The sequence below is a fragment of the Astyanax mexicanus genome, chromosome 7 (assembly GCF_023375975.1).
Source record: "Astyanax mexicanus isolate ESR-SI-001 chromosome 7, AstMex3_surface, whole genome shotgun sequence".
In the NCBI taxonomy this organism is placed as follows: domain Eukaryota; kingdom Metazoa; phylum Chordata; class Actinopteri; order Characiformes; family Acestrorhamphidae; genus Astyanax; species Astyanax mexicanus.
Window position 1 is genome coordinate 46,367,351 of NC_064414.1, and position 18,400 is coordinate 46,385,750.

An 18,400-nucleotide genomic window follows, 5' to 3' on the forward strand; every position below is an offset into this window, starting at 1 on the left:
AGTGTATGACACATAGGGACCAATAGCAACCAATAATATTAGTTGTTATCATTTAATGCGGTTAAAATGTATATTAATGCTTTAAAGCATAATTATATAAGAATTGCCATTTCTTGTTCCTAGGCTTCCTTTACAGTCAGGCAGTTAAAGCCGTACTTTGAGGCACCTATGAAGGACATGCTTTACACATGCATTTCTGGACAATCTGAGAGATAAAGAACTGTCACAGCAAGTTAAAAAAGCATGTGGACTTTCCTTTTTAAGGATTTCACACAAATAAGCTGTTATATTAAAGGTCACCTTCCGTCGTTTTTTCTTTCATTTTAAAATGTCTAGTTGTGGTCTCTAGTAGGAATGAATGACATGTGAGCCGTTTTTGTAAAAAAAAAGTGCTCAGGTGTCTCTGTATAGCTCTTTTTTAATGGACTGTTTTAGGCGTGTGTCCAAAATGACCGGATTCCAGCTTTGCTCATGAATATTCATACATGCAAACAGCATGCAAATATCTCTCCTCTGATTGGCTAGGAGCACTGCGACGCCCCTCCGCCGCTCTGCCGCTCACTGCCTCCCACCTCCTAAAGGTGCTTACGGGGCGCTGTTGGAAGGCCAGGATGTAGGACGCGTCTCCCTATCGCTCCTGAGGTAGTGGCCGAATTTATATATTTAAACGTATGCAATTGCTTTTTTCTTGTTCGGCTAGAAATCTAAAGAGTTACTGAAACAACCTAGACTCAGTTTGGGCAGTTTTTACCAATAATGGCGTCTACTCGACCCAAAACGGAATCGGCACGAGCAGGCCGCAACAAGCCAGCAGCCTCTCCTGATTCACCCCCACTAGCGGACGCGGCGGCTAAAGAGGTACCAACGGCAACACTGACGGCGGAGCTGCTACACGCTATGGTGGACACTCTTAAGTCCGATATATTCAACAAAATGGACTCTGTATCCACCAGTCTCAAGGCGGAGATGTCTTCAGTAAAGCAGGAGTTCAAAAAGTCCATTGAGAACATCCAGAATATGATCGCTACACACGGGGAGACCCTATCGGAGCTAGAACGTAGCGCTACGGATCACAGCACTCGCATTAGCGAACTTGAGGCGAGCGTTCACACTTTAAATGCTAAGGTGGCTTACCTGGATAACAAATGCGAAGACTTGGAAAGCAGAATGCGGAGAAATAATATTCGTCTCCTGGGTGTACCGGAGGGGGTGGAGGGACCAAGACCGACGGAATTTGTGGCGGAGTTGCTTCAGGAGTTGCTCGGTCTGGAAGAGAAACCATTGCTAGATCGAGCCCATCGCACTCTGCGGAGTCGGCCTCAGGATGGAGAACCTCCGCGACCGTTCGTTATTCGGGTGCACTTCTTCCATGTCCGCAATAATATCTTGAAGAAATCAGGGAATGCAGCTCCCCTTCTTTACAAAGGGCGGAAAGTTTCGATCTTTGCAGATTACACCGCGGCTGTGGCTAAGAAACGGGCCAGCTTTGGAGGCGTGAAGCGCCAGCTGCATGCGTGCCCGGGCGTGAGGTTCGGCCTTATTTATCCTGCGGTTTTGAGACTGACCATGCCGGACGGCTCCACGTACAGATTCGAGGATGCGTCTTCTGCGGCCGAATTTATTAAGAAAAGTGTGAAGTCAGCTGTTGAACCGCAAGATGCTGTGTGAATTGGGATGGGAGACTCTGTGTACGGTTTAGTCTCCAAGCTGATTTGTGGGTGAACTTCGACACACGGACTATAGAAAAACTTATTTTCCCACTTGTTATCCCAGTCTGGGTTGGTGAGTATGGCTCCTTGCCATAGTAAATAAATAAGCGTGTATAGTTCTTTTTCCATCTTTCTTAATTTGGACGCTGTTGTTTACCAATTTTTGTGTGGAGGTACTGGATTCAGGTTAAACACCCACCCCCTTTTTATGGCAGTGACAACTCAATTGGTTGGGTTTTATTATTGGCTTTATCCTGCTTTGTAAGGAGACACTTTCCATATGTGGCCTTTATTGTCATGATTTATTATTTCTATTGCCAAGGTGTGGGTGTTTATACAATTGCAGTGTCCTTAGTTAACCCATGTCACAGACTTTTCTTCTTCTAGTAATGACTGTAATAGTCTTTAGATTTAACTGTGGTCAGACCTTTGCATATCTGGTTTACTCAGGATCAGTGGCCACAGCCTCAGGTAGCATAAAGCAAGAACTGTCATGTCTTGCTTCAGTATTTTTCTTCATATTGGGTTTGTTTGGTGTCTCAATTGGGGGGACACCTGGCTAGGGGTGGGTTTGGGGAAAGGGGGTTCTGTTTTCTTATTTGTTCTCAAGTTTAGTGTGTTTTTTGATGCTGGTTATAGTTTTTTATTTTGTGTGGGTCAACGCCATCTATGTGATACATTTCTACTGTGCCTTGTTCCTTATATATTACTAATTTCTTAACACATGGCTCAGCCTAGAGTAGCACACCCAGTTAGAGGTAATGGGCTCAACTTTCTCACCTGGAATTGCAGGGGGATTAACAACCCGGTTAAACGTAACAAAGTGCTTCACCACCTTCACCAATTGAATGCCCATGTTGCTTTCCTCCAAGAGACACATCTCAAGCTGTCACAACATCTATGTTTAAGAGCTAAATGGGTAGGGCAGGTTTTTCATTCCTCATTTAACAGCAAGGCCAGAGGGGTGGCTATCTTGCTTCATAAATCAGTACCTTTTACATGTTCTGATATGATTGCTGACCCCAACGGAAGATTTGTGATTGTTAGTGGAAAATTGTCAACTATAAAGGTTTTACTTGTTAATATTTACGCACCAAATTGGGATAACGGGGATTTTTTCAAGTCAGTTTTTTCCAAGTTACCAGATCTGACTTCTCACAGGTTAATACTAGGCGGAGATTTTAATTGTTGGCTGGATCCACTCTTAGATCGATCCTCTTCTAAGCTCACCTCTACTTCATCTTCAGCTAAGGTTATCCAAACCTTCATGACTGAATTTGCTATCTCTGATCCCTGGAGAAGAGCTCATCCATCTGGGAAGGCATATTCTTTTTTTTCATCAGTCCACCACACATATACGCGTATAGATTATTTTTTAGTAGATGACCGACTACTCCACTCAATATATTCATGCTCATACAACCCGATTGTTATATCAGATCATGCTCCAGTTACTATGGAAGTGGCCTTTTATAAAATTGAAAAGCCTCGATTTACATGGCGATTAAATACACAGTTGCTCAGTAAGGAAAGTTTTGTTGCCTTTGTTTCAGATCAAATTGACTTCTTCTTAAGTGTCAATAGGACTCCAAACATTTCTGCTTCTACCCTCTGGGAAAGTTTAAAAGCATATATAAGAGGTGAAATTATTTCATATAATGCATACATTAATAAACTCAAAAAGGCTAGATTATCTGAGTTAACACAGTGTATATCCCAATTAGATGAAATATACGCTTGCACACCCTCTCCAGAAATGTATAAACAGCGCCTCATTTTACAAGCAGAATTCGATACGATACTGACAGACCAAATTACTGAATTATTGGTTCAATCGAGAAGCTCATACTATGAACAAGGAGAAAAAACTGGGAAATTATTAGCCCATAAATTGCGCCAACGGACGGTGTTGCAACAGATCATTAAAATTCGCACACAGTCTGGGACGACAACAAACCCTAAAGAGATCAATAATCAATTTAAAAGGTTTTACCAGTCTTTATATACTTCAGAATGCAAGGTAGATGAATCAGAGATGGATGATTTTTTCCACTCTCTTGATGTGCCATTGGTTAATCAAGATATGGCTGAAATATTAGAGCAACCAATCACTATGGAAGAAATATCTAAGGCCGTGAACTCCCTTCAATCCGGGAAAAGCCCAGGGCCTGATGGGTATGGGGTCGAATTTTATAAAAAAATGTTTCCTAAATTAGCCCCTATCTTACTTGAAATGTACAACGAAGCCTTTGAAAAGGGTACTCTCCCACAGACTCTTACCCAGGCAACTATATGTCTAATTCTCAAAAAAAACAAAGACCCCTTGGATTGTGCATCATACCGCCCAATTAGCTTGTTAAATGTGGACTATAAAATTTTAGCAAAAATTTTAGCATTACGTCTGGAAACAGTACTCCCCTCAATTATATCACCTGACCAAACGGGATTCATTAAAAACAGACATTCATTCTTTAATCTTCGCAGACTATTTAATATTGTGTATAATCCATCGGCTGCCAGCACTTCTGAGGCCATCCTGTCCCTAGATGCTGAGAAGGCGTTTGATCGGGTTGAGTGGGAATATTTATTTTATACTTTACACAAATTTGGCTTTGGCTCTAAATTTATTACTTGGATACAAATTTTGTATTCATCTCCTGTAGCATCTGTTCGAACCAACAGTACCCAATCAAGTTATTTTTCCTTACAGCGATCAACACGCCAGGGTTGTCCGATAAGTCCTTTATTATTTACGCTTGCTATAGAACCACTGGCCATAGCACTTCGATCCAACCCCTCCGTTAAAGGTATACTTAGATACGGATATGAACATAAACTGTCTCTGTTTGCAGATGATCTTCTTTTATTTCTGTCCAATCTCTCTATTTCTATTCCGGTGGCTCTTTCCATCTTTAAATCCTTTGGCCATATGTCTGGATATAAATTAAACTTCAGTAAGAGTGAATTGATGCCACTTAATGTGGCGGTAAATGACCCACTTTTATGTGACCTACCCTTTAAAATAGCAAATAAGAGCTTTGTCTACCTTGGTGTGCAAGTTACCAGTAGAATTGAAGATTTATTTCAGGCCAACTTTGCTCCTCTTCTAGCTCGGGTTGCAAATGATCTGGAGCGGTGGTCCCTGCTACAGCTCTCTTTGGTGGGCAGAGTTAATTCTATTAAAATGAACATTCTCCCTAAATTCCTTTACTTTTTTCAATGCCTCCCTATTGTTCTCCCTAATAGCTTTTTTAGGAAAATTGATGGATTAGTTTTGTCCTTCATATGGGATAAAAAAACTCCTAAGATACGTAAACAACTCTTGCAGAGACCAAAATTAGATGGAGGCCTAGCTCTACCAGACTTCAGAGCCTACTACTGGGCTGCTCATCTTAGGATCATTCAATATTGGCTGCAGGCTGACCAGACATCTCCATCCCCAGTTTGGTTGGAGATGGAAGCAATTTCATCAAGGCCGGCATCCTTATCTGCCCTTGCCCATTCCTCTATTACTGGTCCATACTCTTCTCTCACAAAAAATATATGTGTTAAAACAACACTTAAAATCTGGAACCAGTTCAGACGACATTTTGGTTTTCAGACAATTTCATTTTGCGCTCCAGTGGCTTCCAACCCAGCTTTCCCTCCCTCTATTGATGATAATACTTTTGGAGTATGGTCTAATTTGGGTATTAAGCAACTTAAAGATCTCTATACCGACAATATTTTTTCTTCATTTGAACAATTGTCTGTAACATATGGGCTACCTAGACATAACTTCTTTAGGTTTTTACAGATCCGAAGCTATATACGTAGCATATCTTCTCAATTTCCCTCTCTGCCTGGTGAAACACCATTCGACACTTTTTTAACCCCTCTTGCTACACTACAGGGATCTTTAGCAATCATTTATAAACAAATTGGTGCAGTACAAAATAGTCCATTAAACACAATTAAATCTTTGTGGGAAGAAGAGTTGGGGATCGAAATAACTGATGAATTATGGGAGAAAATACTTAGAAGGGTTCATACTTCCTCCATTTGTGCACGTCATGGCCTTTCTCAGTTTAAACTTATTCACAGGGCTTATTGGACCAAAGAAAGATTATCTAAAATCTATGAGAACATAAATCCTAACTGTGAACGATGTGGCCAATCTCCTGCTAATCATGTGCACATGTTTTGGAGCTGCCCGGCTCTTACAGATTTTTGGACAGAAATATTTAGTACACTAACAGTGGTAACTGATACATTGATTAATCCAGACCCTGTTATTGCATTATTTGGGGTCCCACCATCCATTCTACAGTTGACTAAATCAAACAAAGATCTGATTGCCTTCACCACTTTGTTGGCAAGAAGATTGATCTTGCTTAGATGGAAGTCCTCTGTACCCCCCTCTCATACTCTCTGGATTGAAACAGTCTTAAAGTGTGCAGGATTAGAGAAAATCAATCATACACTTAAAGGGTCTACACGAAAATTTTGGACAATTTGGGGCACCTTTTTCTCTTATGTAAAACAACTGAGTCTACCTGCAATTCCAGAATGAGAACTGTTCTTTTTATTTTTATAGAAACATGATAATAATTATAAAATAATGTTGATGACTGGATGCATGATTGGATGATGAGGTTAATGGATGCAGAAGATATTTGGCACTTGCTTGTTAAGGAATTGTTCTTAAGTTGATCCACCCTCTCTCTTTTATTTATTTTTATTTATTTTTTTATTTTTTTATTCTTTCTTTTCATTTTTCACCCTTGTTTTAGATTTGTTAACTTTTGTAATTCTTTATACTTTGGCCTATTGCTATTAATATTAGTTTATCACTAATTCTTGATGTATAGTTGTGCATTTGTACTGTGCAAGTTATGAATATATCTATGTTGTAAATGCCAAGTACTTTAAAAAACTCAATAAACAAAGCTTTAAAAAAAAAAAAAAAAAGGTGCTTACACACTGAACGCGGTATGCCGCGCGGCATTCCGCTGTGCTGCCGCTCTGCTCTACGCTGGTCAGTTGCGGGTGCGTTGCACTGCTGCTGACGCCAAGCGTCTCCTGCTGATAATAGGCGGAGTTTTCTAAAACCCATCACCTCTGCGAGCGGTGTTTTGTAGTTTTGAGTCTCTACAGCCTCTGTGGATCTGTATCTGTTTCTCAGCCTCAGAACAAAGCTCTGATTCTTCTCTTCCTCCTGTTATCTCTATATGAGTGTAGGGAAGTGATGTACAGCTGAGGGGATTCACTAATCGCTATTATTAGTCTCTCGCGCACGTTTATTGTTGTTTGGACTACAGTTTCTCTCTAGTCGCGTGAGTTCACGTCATGCGTTTTCTGCCGAGGTACCGCTTGCCGCGAGGTCAAAGTTGAACCATGTTGAACTTTGCCCGCGGTAAGCGGTAGCGCGGTGGAGGCGTGGTTATGGGCGGGGAAACGCGCCGCTTTCCGCTCTGCTCCGCGGCAGCGACGCACCGCTCTACCGCTCTAGACACTATTGAATCCTATGGGGGTCAGCGTACCGCGCCGCACCTACCGCGTGCAGTGTGTAAGCACCTTAACTGATGAGCGGTGATGTTGCGTCGCTTCAGCTCCGCCTCTGGGAGTTTCTCGAGCCAAGGTGGGCTGGTCTGTGAGTTTCTGCCTACGTAGGCAGAAACATAATTCAAAATTCACCCGTTTTTCGGAGGGGGGGAGGGGGGATTTCTTTGCTTAGCTCCTGCAGACAATGGGGGCTGCAAAACAGTTTAATGTGCAGGTGTACACATTCAACTCGGAAAGACCTAGTACTGTATTCCACAAAAAACAAGAAAAATCGGATTTTCGCGGAAGGTGAGCTTTAAAATAAAAATTCAGTTGTCAGGTATAATTATCAGTTGTCAGAGGGCAAAAACATTAAAAGGTACAAAATATGAAAATCACACCTTTACAGTATGTTTGATATAGTATATCATCGCTGTCCAGTAAAAAGCAAATCTCCAAAACATCTCCAAAACAGCAAATTTACAGGAAAGTTAAAGAGTTAAAACCTTCTTAACTTTCATTGGAAGTCATTGTTAAAATAGTTTATTTCAAATAATTTTGAAGATTTCTACTGGTCCGTTCCACACAGTGTAAAAGACAAATTATTTAGTAAACCAAAATGGAAATACTTGTTTTTTATTGGACAGCAACAATTTAAACATAAACATCTTTTTAAACATCTGCATAACCCTAAATACTAACAAAAATGTCGTACAATAACATAATATGGTACAGGTAGAGGCAAACTCACATATGGGCTTATATAACGCATCCACCTAAATAATATTACAATATTCTCTAATTAACTCTATATAATGCAACTAAATACAACTTCACAAAAATACATTAAATAACATCAATATAACATTCCAAACCCTTCATCATCACACAGCCCCTTTTGCAATAAGTGGTGTTTCAGCTACTGCGATATAAAGTGTTAAGAAATGTTTATTAGTGTATTAATGGCCAGTCAAGTCAAATATAATTATTATAATTGTCAAGAAAAAAATATATATATTAAAATTCCTCTGTAATTGCCTCAGACATTCCTCTTGTGAAACTGAGTCCAGTTGTTGGACATGAATGGAGAGACAGGTCTATAAGAACGTGCAGCTGGAGACACGAGGAGGCAGAGGCTGGAAAATCCCACTAATATTTCAATATTTTGTGGTTTGGTGCGCTTCCGCTGCCAGAAATGCGGAGGGAAGCCACTGGAATGAGGAGAGCGGAGGGGGAGGGGTGATGGAGAAGAGCCACAGAGTAAAGAATTTGCCTAATATACTGATATATACACAGCACACTCAGCACTCACACCATCGCTGTCCCAGGAAATGGACATAACTTATTTTTTGACATTTCTGGTGTTGTTTATTAATATGCTTCTAACACAACATCATATAGTTAGTGATGGTTCTGTATGCTGCTCTGTTCAGATTCAAACCAGTAAAATATATATATATATATATTTACTTTGCCAAGCCTGCTGGCTGTTGTGTCTGATGGAGTAGTGGATGGTTGGTGGATGGCCACCACGTCCCAACAAGGCTGCGATATCAGCAAGCAGGGGCGGAGTCATGTTTTTGGTCAGAATCATGGGGAGAGAGCTGGTAGGCCCTTTAGAGTCTATAGTATATAGAGTTTCTGACAGACCACTTTCTTCTATGGTACAAAAAGAATAACCGTGCCTTCTGGAGCTAAATCAACTTCATGCATGACAATGCACCATCTCATGCTGCAAAGAATAAATACTTCTGTGTCATTGGCTGCTATGGGCATAAAAGGAGAGAAACTCATAGTGTGGCCACCATCTTCCCCTGACCTCCTGAACCCTATAGAGAGCCTTCGGAGTATCTCCAAGCAATAGATCAAAGAAATTCAAACAGAAACTCTATAAAAACGAACAAATTCAATGGATGCAAGACTTGTGAAGGTGATATCAAAGAAGGGTTCCTATATTAACATGTAACTTGGCCTGTAAGGATGTTTTTGGTTAGAATAGCTTTTGATTTGAAAATTCAACAAATGACCATTTTCAGTTCTTTACAACCTATAAAATGTTTTAAAACTCTTTTTATTTTTGAAGAATATACTGTTATCATCTGCAGGCTTGTTCAATAAAATTCGATTTATACTCCAATGGGTAATGACTTTTATTATACTGATTATACTGATATTTTATTAGACCATTTAGGAAAATCAGGGAAAAATATCATTTGCATAATAGTTTGGAATGCAGTGTACATGTGGAGAAATATTTGAAATAGCCTTTGGTCAGAAAGATTTTATACATTTTTAATCATCTAAATGGATCTTACTTTAATTTAATGGTGGAAACAATATAATAATCAAAAAATACAAAAAAAATAGGAAAGATGAACTTATGAATTCTGAGCTGTGTATTTGTTCCAAATATAGATGTAGATATTCAGTACAGTTCTGTGTTTATTATTTGGAGAATCACCACTGCTGTCTGGCAGCTGTCTCAGCTAATGAGTGCCGGGCAGTGTGTGTGTGTGTGTGTGTGTGTGTGTGTGTGCTGGCTGACTCTGGCTGAGGATCATGCTGTTCCCAAACAGCTGATTTATTTGAGTTAGATGCTTCTCAGTTCAGCTCCTGGGTTTTGCATTGTAAATGTCTGCATTTTCCTCTTTATACAAACCCAAGCTAATGTAATCAGTGAGCTATTACCTGCACTTTTTTTTAGATGGTATGTCTGTGATGTCATGAGTGAGGAGGGGTGTAGAGAGTGGGTGTCACTCAGGTAACATCCTTCATCCCACTGACAAGACAAGGCCGGCAAGCAGTAATGCCCTTAAGGCGGGAATTTCCGTGTGTGTGGGTGTGAGTGTGTATTTTCTGTGTCATTTGCGTGGTTGGTGCTGATCAGACATACTTTACACATATGCAAATATTACATACAGGTTAACCAAGCTTAGAACTTGTAATGCCTTTTACACTGTTACTGTTACACTACTCACACTTACTGAGTAGCAAATACTAAGACTTATTAAGAATGTTTTGTTGTTGTAGGAAATACTATATTCATCCAAAGATCTTATATATTTACATCAACAAAAATAATTGTTTAGTATCCAGACTTGCAGTTCCCAAGGCCAGTTCATTTGATTTTTTGGAAATGACTGCAATTTATGATTATTCAGCCCATGTGTTAATATACAGCTCTGGAGAAAATTAAGAGACCACTTCAGTTTCTGAATCAGTTTCTCTGATTTAGCTATTTATAGGTAAATGTTTGAGTAAAATGAACATTTATTTGCAGAAAATGAGAAACAAAAGATGCAGAGCTTTCAGACCTAAAATAATGCATAGAAAATAAGTTCATATTAATAAAGGTTTAAGAGTTCAGAAATCAATGTTTGGTGGAATAACCCTGGTTTTCAATCACAATTTCCTTGCAACTTGGCATGTTCTCCTCCACCAGTCTTACACGCTGATTTTAAATAAGTTTCTGCCACTCCTGGTGCATATTTTATGCATTTTAGCATGGTTTGATGGCTGTGATTATCAATCTTACTCTTGATTATATTCCAGAGGTTTTCAGTTTGTTCAATTTAAGGAAAAATCATCGTCATTAAGTGGTCTCTTTTTTTTCCAAAGCTGTGTAAATATATTATATATACAAAATATATATGTTAGTTGAATACAGTATTAGAGTGACATTACTATTCGTTTCAAAACTGTACAATTGAAGACCTCTACCCTGAAAATAAGATGAGATACGGTTGGGTATGGAGGTATATAGGTCTCATATGGCATCCTGCAGCACATTTCCCCACATGTGCTGCAGCTGGGCCTGTAGATCCTGCACACTCATTGGTTGCTGAAGCTGCCATCCCAACAATGTCAGTCAGAATAGGGGATGTTTACATTAGTCTTAAAGGGACAGAAAAAAACAGTTTGTTTTATTGTAAAAAAAAAATAAATAAATATATAATTATTACATAAAAAATGTAGTACCGGGTTCTGTATAGGAACTGATAATATCAGTTAGATAATATCAGCACTTCTAACGTTAGCTATTAGACTCTGTTTGAGTTTCTTTGACCATATTTAGTCATATCTCCTGATATTAATGATTATCCGTATTTTTAGCTGATGTTGGTGTCAGTCGGGTTCTGCTGGAAACAGATGAAAAGTTTCTGACTCTGTGAAGTTTGGCTGCAGGATGAGAGAGCTGTGTAATACAGAGCGTATCTGTCTGCTCTTCATCCTGCTTCTGCCTCCTCATCACTCACTCCACTAGACCATCTGTCTGCCTGCCGGCTCTTCCTCATCTCTCACGCCCTTCCTTTACTCTTCTCTTTTTTCTTCTTTTTTTTTCCTGGAATGTCTTTCTATCCCTGTAGTTCATTCCTCTCTCAAATCACTAGAAAGGTCAACATTTATATAAAGTGCTGTTTGTAAAGGTTTTTGAATTTCCTACAAATCGGTGTAAAAATACATCAATTAAGATTTACTCTGAATGAAAACCTTATTACAAATATAGATGAATGTTAACATATACTATAAAGTTTATACAGTTTTTCTTTGATGTGGCATGTGTGCCATATCCACAGTGCTCCTGGTTATATTGAATTAATTTTTTTAAATAGTCAAATCATATCATTTTTTAAATTATATTTTCTTCAAACTTTTACAGCACTTTAATCCTTTATGTATTTTAAATATTTATTTAGCTATTTTCATAAAAACCCTCATGCTATTTAAACATCTGAGAATTTACTGTCCTCCAGTCATCTTTACGAAAGTAACCTTTAATATCAGTGACATCACAAAATTCACACTGTTTTATTTCTAAATGATGGAAGACACTTGCAGCTGCATGTTCTGCAATTAATAATATTAATTTCACCTAATATTTCTCATAATGTCTCTGTAATGCTTAAGCTGTCCACCCTGTCATGGGAAAATATTCTTTTTTAATTCAAGTAATTTCAAAAAATCTAAATCCTTATCCTTTAAATCTAAATCCCTGCTTATAATGAATATCACATTTTTCAACCACATTTAATGCCGATTTTCACTAAAATTGTTCAGCCTGTCATTGTCCTTCATGTTGTGCAGTTTGCCAAGACATGGTGGATGTATGCATGCATGCCAGGACATAAAAAGTAGAAATAAAAAATGATAATGGTGTGCCCCGTCTCAAAGTCTGTCAACTAATGCTTCATAAAGGCAAGTCTAGCATTCAATGATCTCTCACCAAGAGGAGCACTAGCAAAAGGCCACCTCTGAGAAGCACCGTTGAGTAAGTGATGTGATTTCTGTGTAGGCTTATGTCTTAAATAAATATGACAAATAGCCATTATAACCCTTGTGAAAAGGAAATACACTTAAGAGCATTACAAGTATGTTCAAATTAGGTAAAGCATACTAAAAGTACATTTTCTATTTAATATACTTTATGAAAATACACATCAAATATACTTTCTCTGTATTTCCATAAAATGTATTTTTAAGCAAATATATATATAGTAACATTAAATACTGCTTAAATTGCATTTTAGTGTAGTTATTTTTTTCCAGTAGCATTAAGATGTACACAATATGTGCATTAATATGCGAAGTAGTACATTTACAATATACTTCAAGTGTATTAAAAATAATGTTTAAAAAGTACATAGTTAAATCTTAACTTAAAGCTCCACTATAGGATTGAGATTTTGTGCTCGTGGGCTCCCCCTACAGTTGTAGAGTGTAATAAATGTTTCAGGCGGATCAGTTTCTCTTTCTCTCGTTTTCTGGCTTTCACAGACATATTCGGTCTCTTTCCAGCTTCTGTCAGAGTGTCTGTATGTTAGTTTGTAAAGAATGAACCACTAGTCCTTGTAGAACTGTTAGAACTAAAGGTCAGAAAGCAGGTTGCAGTTCTCGCGAGCGTTGGTCGCGGCCACCTCGGAAAACGTACAGTGTCTGGTTTGAGCTCAGAGGAGCTCCGGCACAGACACAAAAGCACTGCTATTCCTCCTATTACACCTCAAAGTGAGTTTTCTCCTATTGCACTGCAGTGAGTTTCAAGCTGTAATTTTACTTCTTTAAAAAGATCAAAAATCAAGGAAATCCTACATAGTGCTGCTTTAAGGCTACAGAAGTTATACGAAAAAAACACTCAAAAGCACAACCTAATGCTTTTATGTTGTATTTAAACATAGCGAACATTAATTACAATGGAAATATACTTAAGTTGCCGTAAGTTGTTCCATAATAGCACATTTAGTATTTATTTAAGTACTATTAATTTTAATGCTAAAATTATGTACTTTTCCATGTTAAGTATACTTATGTGCCAAAAATATACTTATATGCACTTTTCTTCTACAAGGGAAGCCATATTTTGAAAGTTAAAGCTAAAGGGCACAGTACACTAAATAATAAGGATAATGCCCCCCGGCTTTGTAATGACATCATAGTTCTGCAGCACTGGGGTAGGATTTATCATGTAGAGGTGGGTGGATATCCTGTCTGTCTGTCCGTCTATCCGTCTGGTCGTCTGCATGTCTGTTGGAGGCTCGGCTGCTCGGACTGCATGTCTGAACAGAGGCACAGTTGCAGGCGAGGCAGTGCTGATTACGGCAGCAGTGATGAAGTGTGTGTGGGTGTGTGAGTGTGTCTAATACTCAGACATGTCTGGAGTGTGTATGCATAATTGTATGTAAATGTGTGAATTAGGCTGTAGAGTAGTGTGTGGGTTCGGCTGCTATTTCTAGTTTACTCCTCCAGCTCTGCTCTGTTCTGTTCTGCCGCTGTCTGACTTCAGTGCCTACATAAAGGAAAGGAAAGGAAAGGAAAGGAAGTGACTCATTAGGGTCTTGTACTATGTGTACTACACACACACACACTCAAACACACACCTAAAGAAAAATCACAAACTGTGCATGGGGTTTATTAGCTATTCAGTTATTCAGTGAATTTTACATTAATTACCTTAAGAAACTGAATTTTCACTGTACTGAAAGTAGTATTCTTATAGACTACATGAAACCTACATATGCCTTTTATTACATCTGACATACATCTACATATACAGTTATATATGTTAGATGTCATAAAAGCTAAATATGCCTATTTTAATGTCATTTTACTTCAGAAAAAAGTGTGATAACAACTGACATTATGTAGGTTTATTTCATTTGGCTTATATTAAATTATATTAAGGCTTATGACAGTGTTTCAGAGTGTGGTGAACAGTGTTTTTAACTAAAGTGTTATCAATCATAACATACAGCTCTGGAAAAAAAATAAGAGGCCGCTTCAGTTTCTGAATCAGTTTCTCTGATTTTGCTATTTATAGGTATATGGTTGAGTAAAATAAACATTGTTGTTTTATTCTATTCTGACATTTCTTTCAAATTCCAAATAAAAATATTGTCATTTAGAGCATTTATTTGCAGAAAATGAGAAATGGCTGACATAACAAAAAAAATGCAGAGCTTTTAGACCTCAAATAATGCAAAGAAAATAAGTTCATATTCATAAACTTTCAAGTTTTAAGAGTTCAGAAAGCAATATTTGGTGGAATAACCCTGGTTTTCAATCACAGTTTTCATGCATCTATGCATGTTCTTCTCCACCAGTCTTACACACTGCTTTTGGATAACTGTATGCCACTCCTGGTGCAAAAAATTCAAGCAGTTTATCTTGTTATCTTGGTTGGTTTGATGGCTTGTGATCATCCATCCTAATCTTGATTATATTCCAGAGGTTTTCAATTTGATACAATCAAAGAAACTCATCATTTTAAGTGGTCTCTTATTTTTTCTAGAGCTGTTTATTAATTAGCAATACATTTAATGATATTATTAAAAACATAAAATAAAACTCCAGTGAACCAAGGCGCTGCTACTATGACCTGAAGATCACCAGTTTAAATACAAGACCACGCTACTCGCCATCAGCAGCCAGAGTCAGAGAGAGCACAGTTAACTGTGCTTTCTCTGGGTAGGTAGATGGCACTGTCTCCCCACATCACTCTCAAGTGATGTTAGTCAGCACAGGCATCTGAAAGATGATGTATCAGACCTGGGTTGCAGCGCTTTCCTCTGAGCATGCTGGCTACTCACTGAATATATTGCATATATTGTCACATATATCAGGGGAGGCATGTGCCAGTCTTCACCATCCCTTTGTTGGGGTATTACCTTTGATACTGGGAATGCAGTTGAGTAGGTGGGGTAATCAGCATATCTAAATTGGGGAGAAAAGTGGGATACAAATTGTGAATAAAAAAAAAATAACTTATGATATTAATAATGATATTGGGCAGATATAATCTATTTTTGGTAGATGTCATGAACAAAATGAGAGAAGTGTTTTTTTTTCATATGTATCAAGCAGCCAAAAAGTTATACTGTATTATATAATGGTTTAGAATTGGAATATAACTTTATAAATGTTTTTATAATATATTTTTGGAGGGCTTATGAACGTATCTTAAGTCCATTTAAACATTGCTCATATATCCTGAAGAGGAAAAATACTTCTAGATAAGTAAATAGCAGGAATTATGGATTTACTGGTGTCAGTTTTACAAAATTTCACAACAATAGACTGTTCCACCCCTAATGAGCACAGTATGATTCTATATATATTTTTTTGTACAGATATACAGTATATAAGATAACAGTGCTTGCAACTTAACTTGTTACTGGTACTGTATCTGAATTGCCCATCTTCAACCTACTGACCGCCCCCACAGTGTATTGTCTCTCTGAGCTGCTGATGTAATGTGGGGATTTATTTTACCCACCTTGTCCTTGCCTGTTAGAGTGGCATGCCCTGGCAGATGTGGGAGGGGCTATGCGTGGGCCAGGGGGCGGGGCCATGCATGCTTGGAAAGTGACTCCCTCATTGTCATTATCTCCAGCGAGAGTGGGAGCGCGGGTGGAAGAGTTTACCAGTAGAACAGGAAGAGCGGGTGTGAGCGCGTATGTGTGTGTGTGTTTGTATGTGTGTGTGTGTGTTTGTGTGTGTGTGTGTGTGAGGGAGTACATATGATGGCATCATCAGCACAGCCTGCTTGGCTCTGGTATTGGTGAGTGTGAGTGTGTGTTGAGGACAGTTACTCACACATGTCTCTCTGTGTTCTCTTACAGTCTGCGGCTGTGTCCGATGGCGGTGAGTAACCATTTAATACAGTCTTAATGTCTCTCTTTTTCTCACTCTCTCTCTCTTTCTCTCTCTCTCTCTCTCTCTCTCTCTCTCTCTATGTGTGTGTGCCTCTCTCTCTCTTTCTATCCTTGTCTCTCTCTATGTACCCCTTTTTTCTTTATATACCCCCTCTTTTTTGTTCTCTTACTCTGTCTCTCTATTGTTCTCTCTCTTTATCTCTCTTTCTTTCTTTCTCTCTATCTCTCTCTATCCCATATCTCTTTATGTACACCCCTCTCTCTCTTTCTCTCTCTGTCTCTCCCTCTATCTCTCTCTATATATCTTTCTCTATCTCTCTCTCTATGTACCCCTCTCTCTTTATGTACCCCCTCTCTCTCTCTTTCTCTTTGTCTCTCCCTCTATCTCTCTCTATCTCTTTCTATCTCTCTCACTCTATGTACCCCTCTCTCTGTATGTACCCCCTCTCTCTCTCTTTCTCTTTGTCTCTCCCTCTATCTCTCTCTATCTCTTTCTATCTCTCTCTCACTCTATGTACCCCTCTCTCTGTATGTACCCTCTCTCTCTCTCCTCAAAGTAGTATATGGTACCACTTTAAAATAAGGCTCATTTCTGAAGGGTTTATAAATAGTTTATAAAGAAGTTTATTAGTGGTTATTAATTAAGTTATAAACCATTTATAAGCAGTTATAACACATAAATAGTTGGTAAGAGCAACAGTGGCCTGCCATATACCAAATAGAGATTCCACAATTATTTATACTGTTAAACCTCAGATATTTCCAGATGCTTATTTTGCTTTGTCTTTTCCATCAGTCAGCATTAATATTTCTGTTAATAAAGTTATTTATTGAACTATAATAACATATTAAATGACTAAACTGACTTTTTTATATTATTTTATTATATATGTTAAAATAGTCATTGTCGCTGTTGCACTTTCTATTTATGTGTTGTAGGTGCTTATTAAAAGTATTTACAACTTAATTTATAACCATTAATAAATTCCTTTATAAAATATTTATAGGCCCTTTATAAAGGAGCCTGATTTTAAAGTGGTACCATATATATGTAGACATATGCATATTTTTCTCTCTGTCTGTCTGTCTTTCATCCTCTCTCTCTCTCTCTCTCTCTCTCTCTCTCTGTCTCTCTATGTGTACCTCTCTCTCCCTCTATGTACCCCTCTCTATCTTCCTTAGATTGACAGTGCTTTCATTTAGGTTTCATTCTGATTCCTCTCCTCCCTCCATGTTTGTTATTCTCTCCTTCATTTACTACTTTTTACTTTCGTTTTATGTCAGTTTGTTTGTTTGTATTTTCCATCATAATGTTTCATATCTCTTAAATCTGTGACTAATTTCTAACTTAAACCAATATCGAGTGTACTCTTAAAAATAACATTATATTGACTTCTTCACACCTTCTTCACACATACACCTAGTTTCATGTTCACTACTTCAGCTGTGGGCATTTGCAAGCTATATGTTAAGTAAGGTCACTTCATGATAAATGTACATGATCCCATGACTTTTGGCATGTTGATGTTTGTTATCCGGAAGTAATACTTTAGTACATGCCCTTGCAATCATTAAGGTGGTGCAGATTAGTAAATGTGGTTTACAGCCAACATCTGACTCAAGCCCATAACACACACACAATTACACATACACACAATTACTCACACACACACAAACAGCAGTGCATCCATTCTACTCATTCAAAGAGACTCTCGGCTACGGATGGCTGAGGCATACCTGGGTAGTGAACTGCAACCTCCCAGCTGAAGATGAATATATGAAGTATCATACAGTAGATGGGTTGGCTAATAAACACTTTATTACACTAGCTCCTTTAAGCTTGTATCTCAACTACATTTTGTAGTACACTGAAATCTGTATGTTTACTACTGGTTAGAGCTTAGATCAGGCCCAAAAAATCCCATTCGACCCGGCCTGAATTTGTGCACGTTCTGCCTGAGCCCGACCCGACCCGCCACATACACTGTCATTATGAGCCAGACCCCGATTTAAACTTGACAT

The 18,400-nt window shown here is 38.3% G+C and overlaps 1 protein-coding gene across 2 annotated transcripts in view; it reads left to right on the forward strand.

Annotated features, from left to right (window-relative positions):
* rgs12b (regulator of G protein signaling 12b) overlaps window positions 1-18,400 on the forward strand; it is a 108,263-nt gene that overhangs the window by 55,413 nt on the left and 34,450 nt on the right. For both annotated transcript variants that reach the window (XM_022684503.2, XM_022684502.2), the window contains exon 5: window positions 16,346-16,367. In XM_022684503.2, coding sequence (XP_022540224.2) covers window positions 16,346-16,367 — 22 coding nt within the window. The remainder of the gene's footprint in view (window positions 1-16,345; window positions 16,368-18,400) is intronic.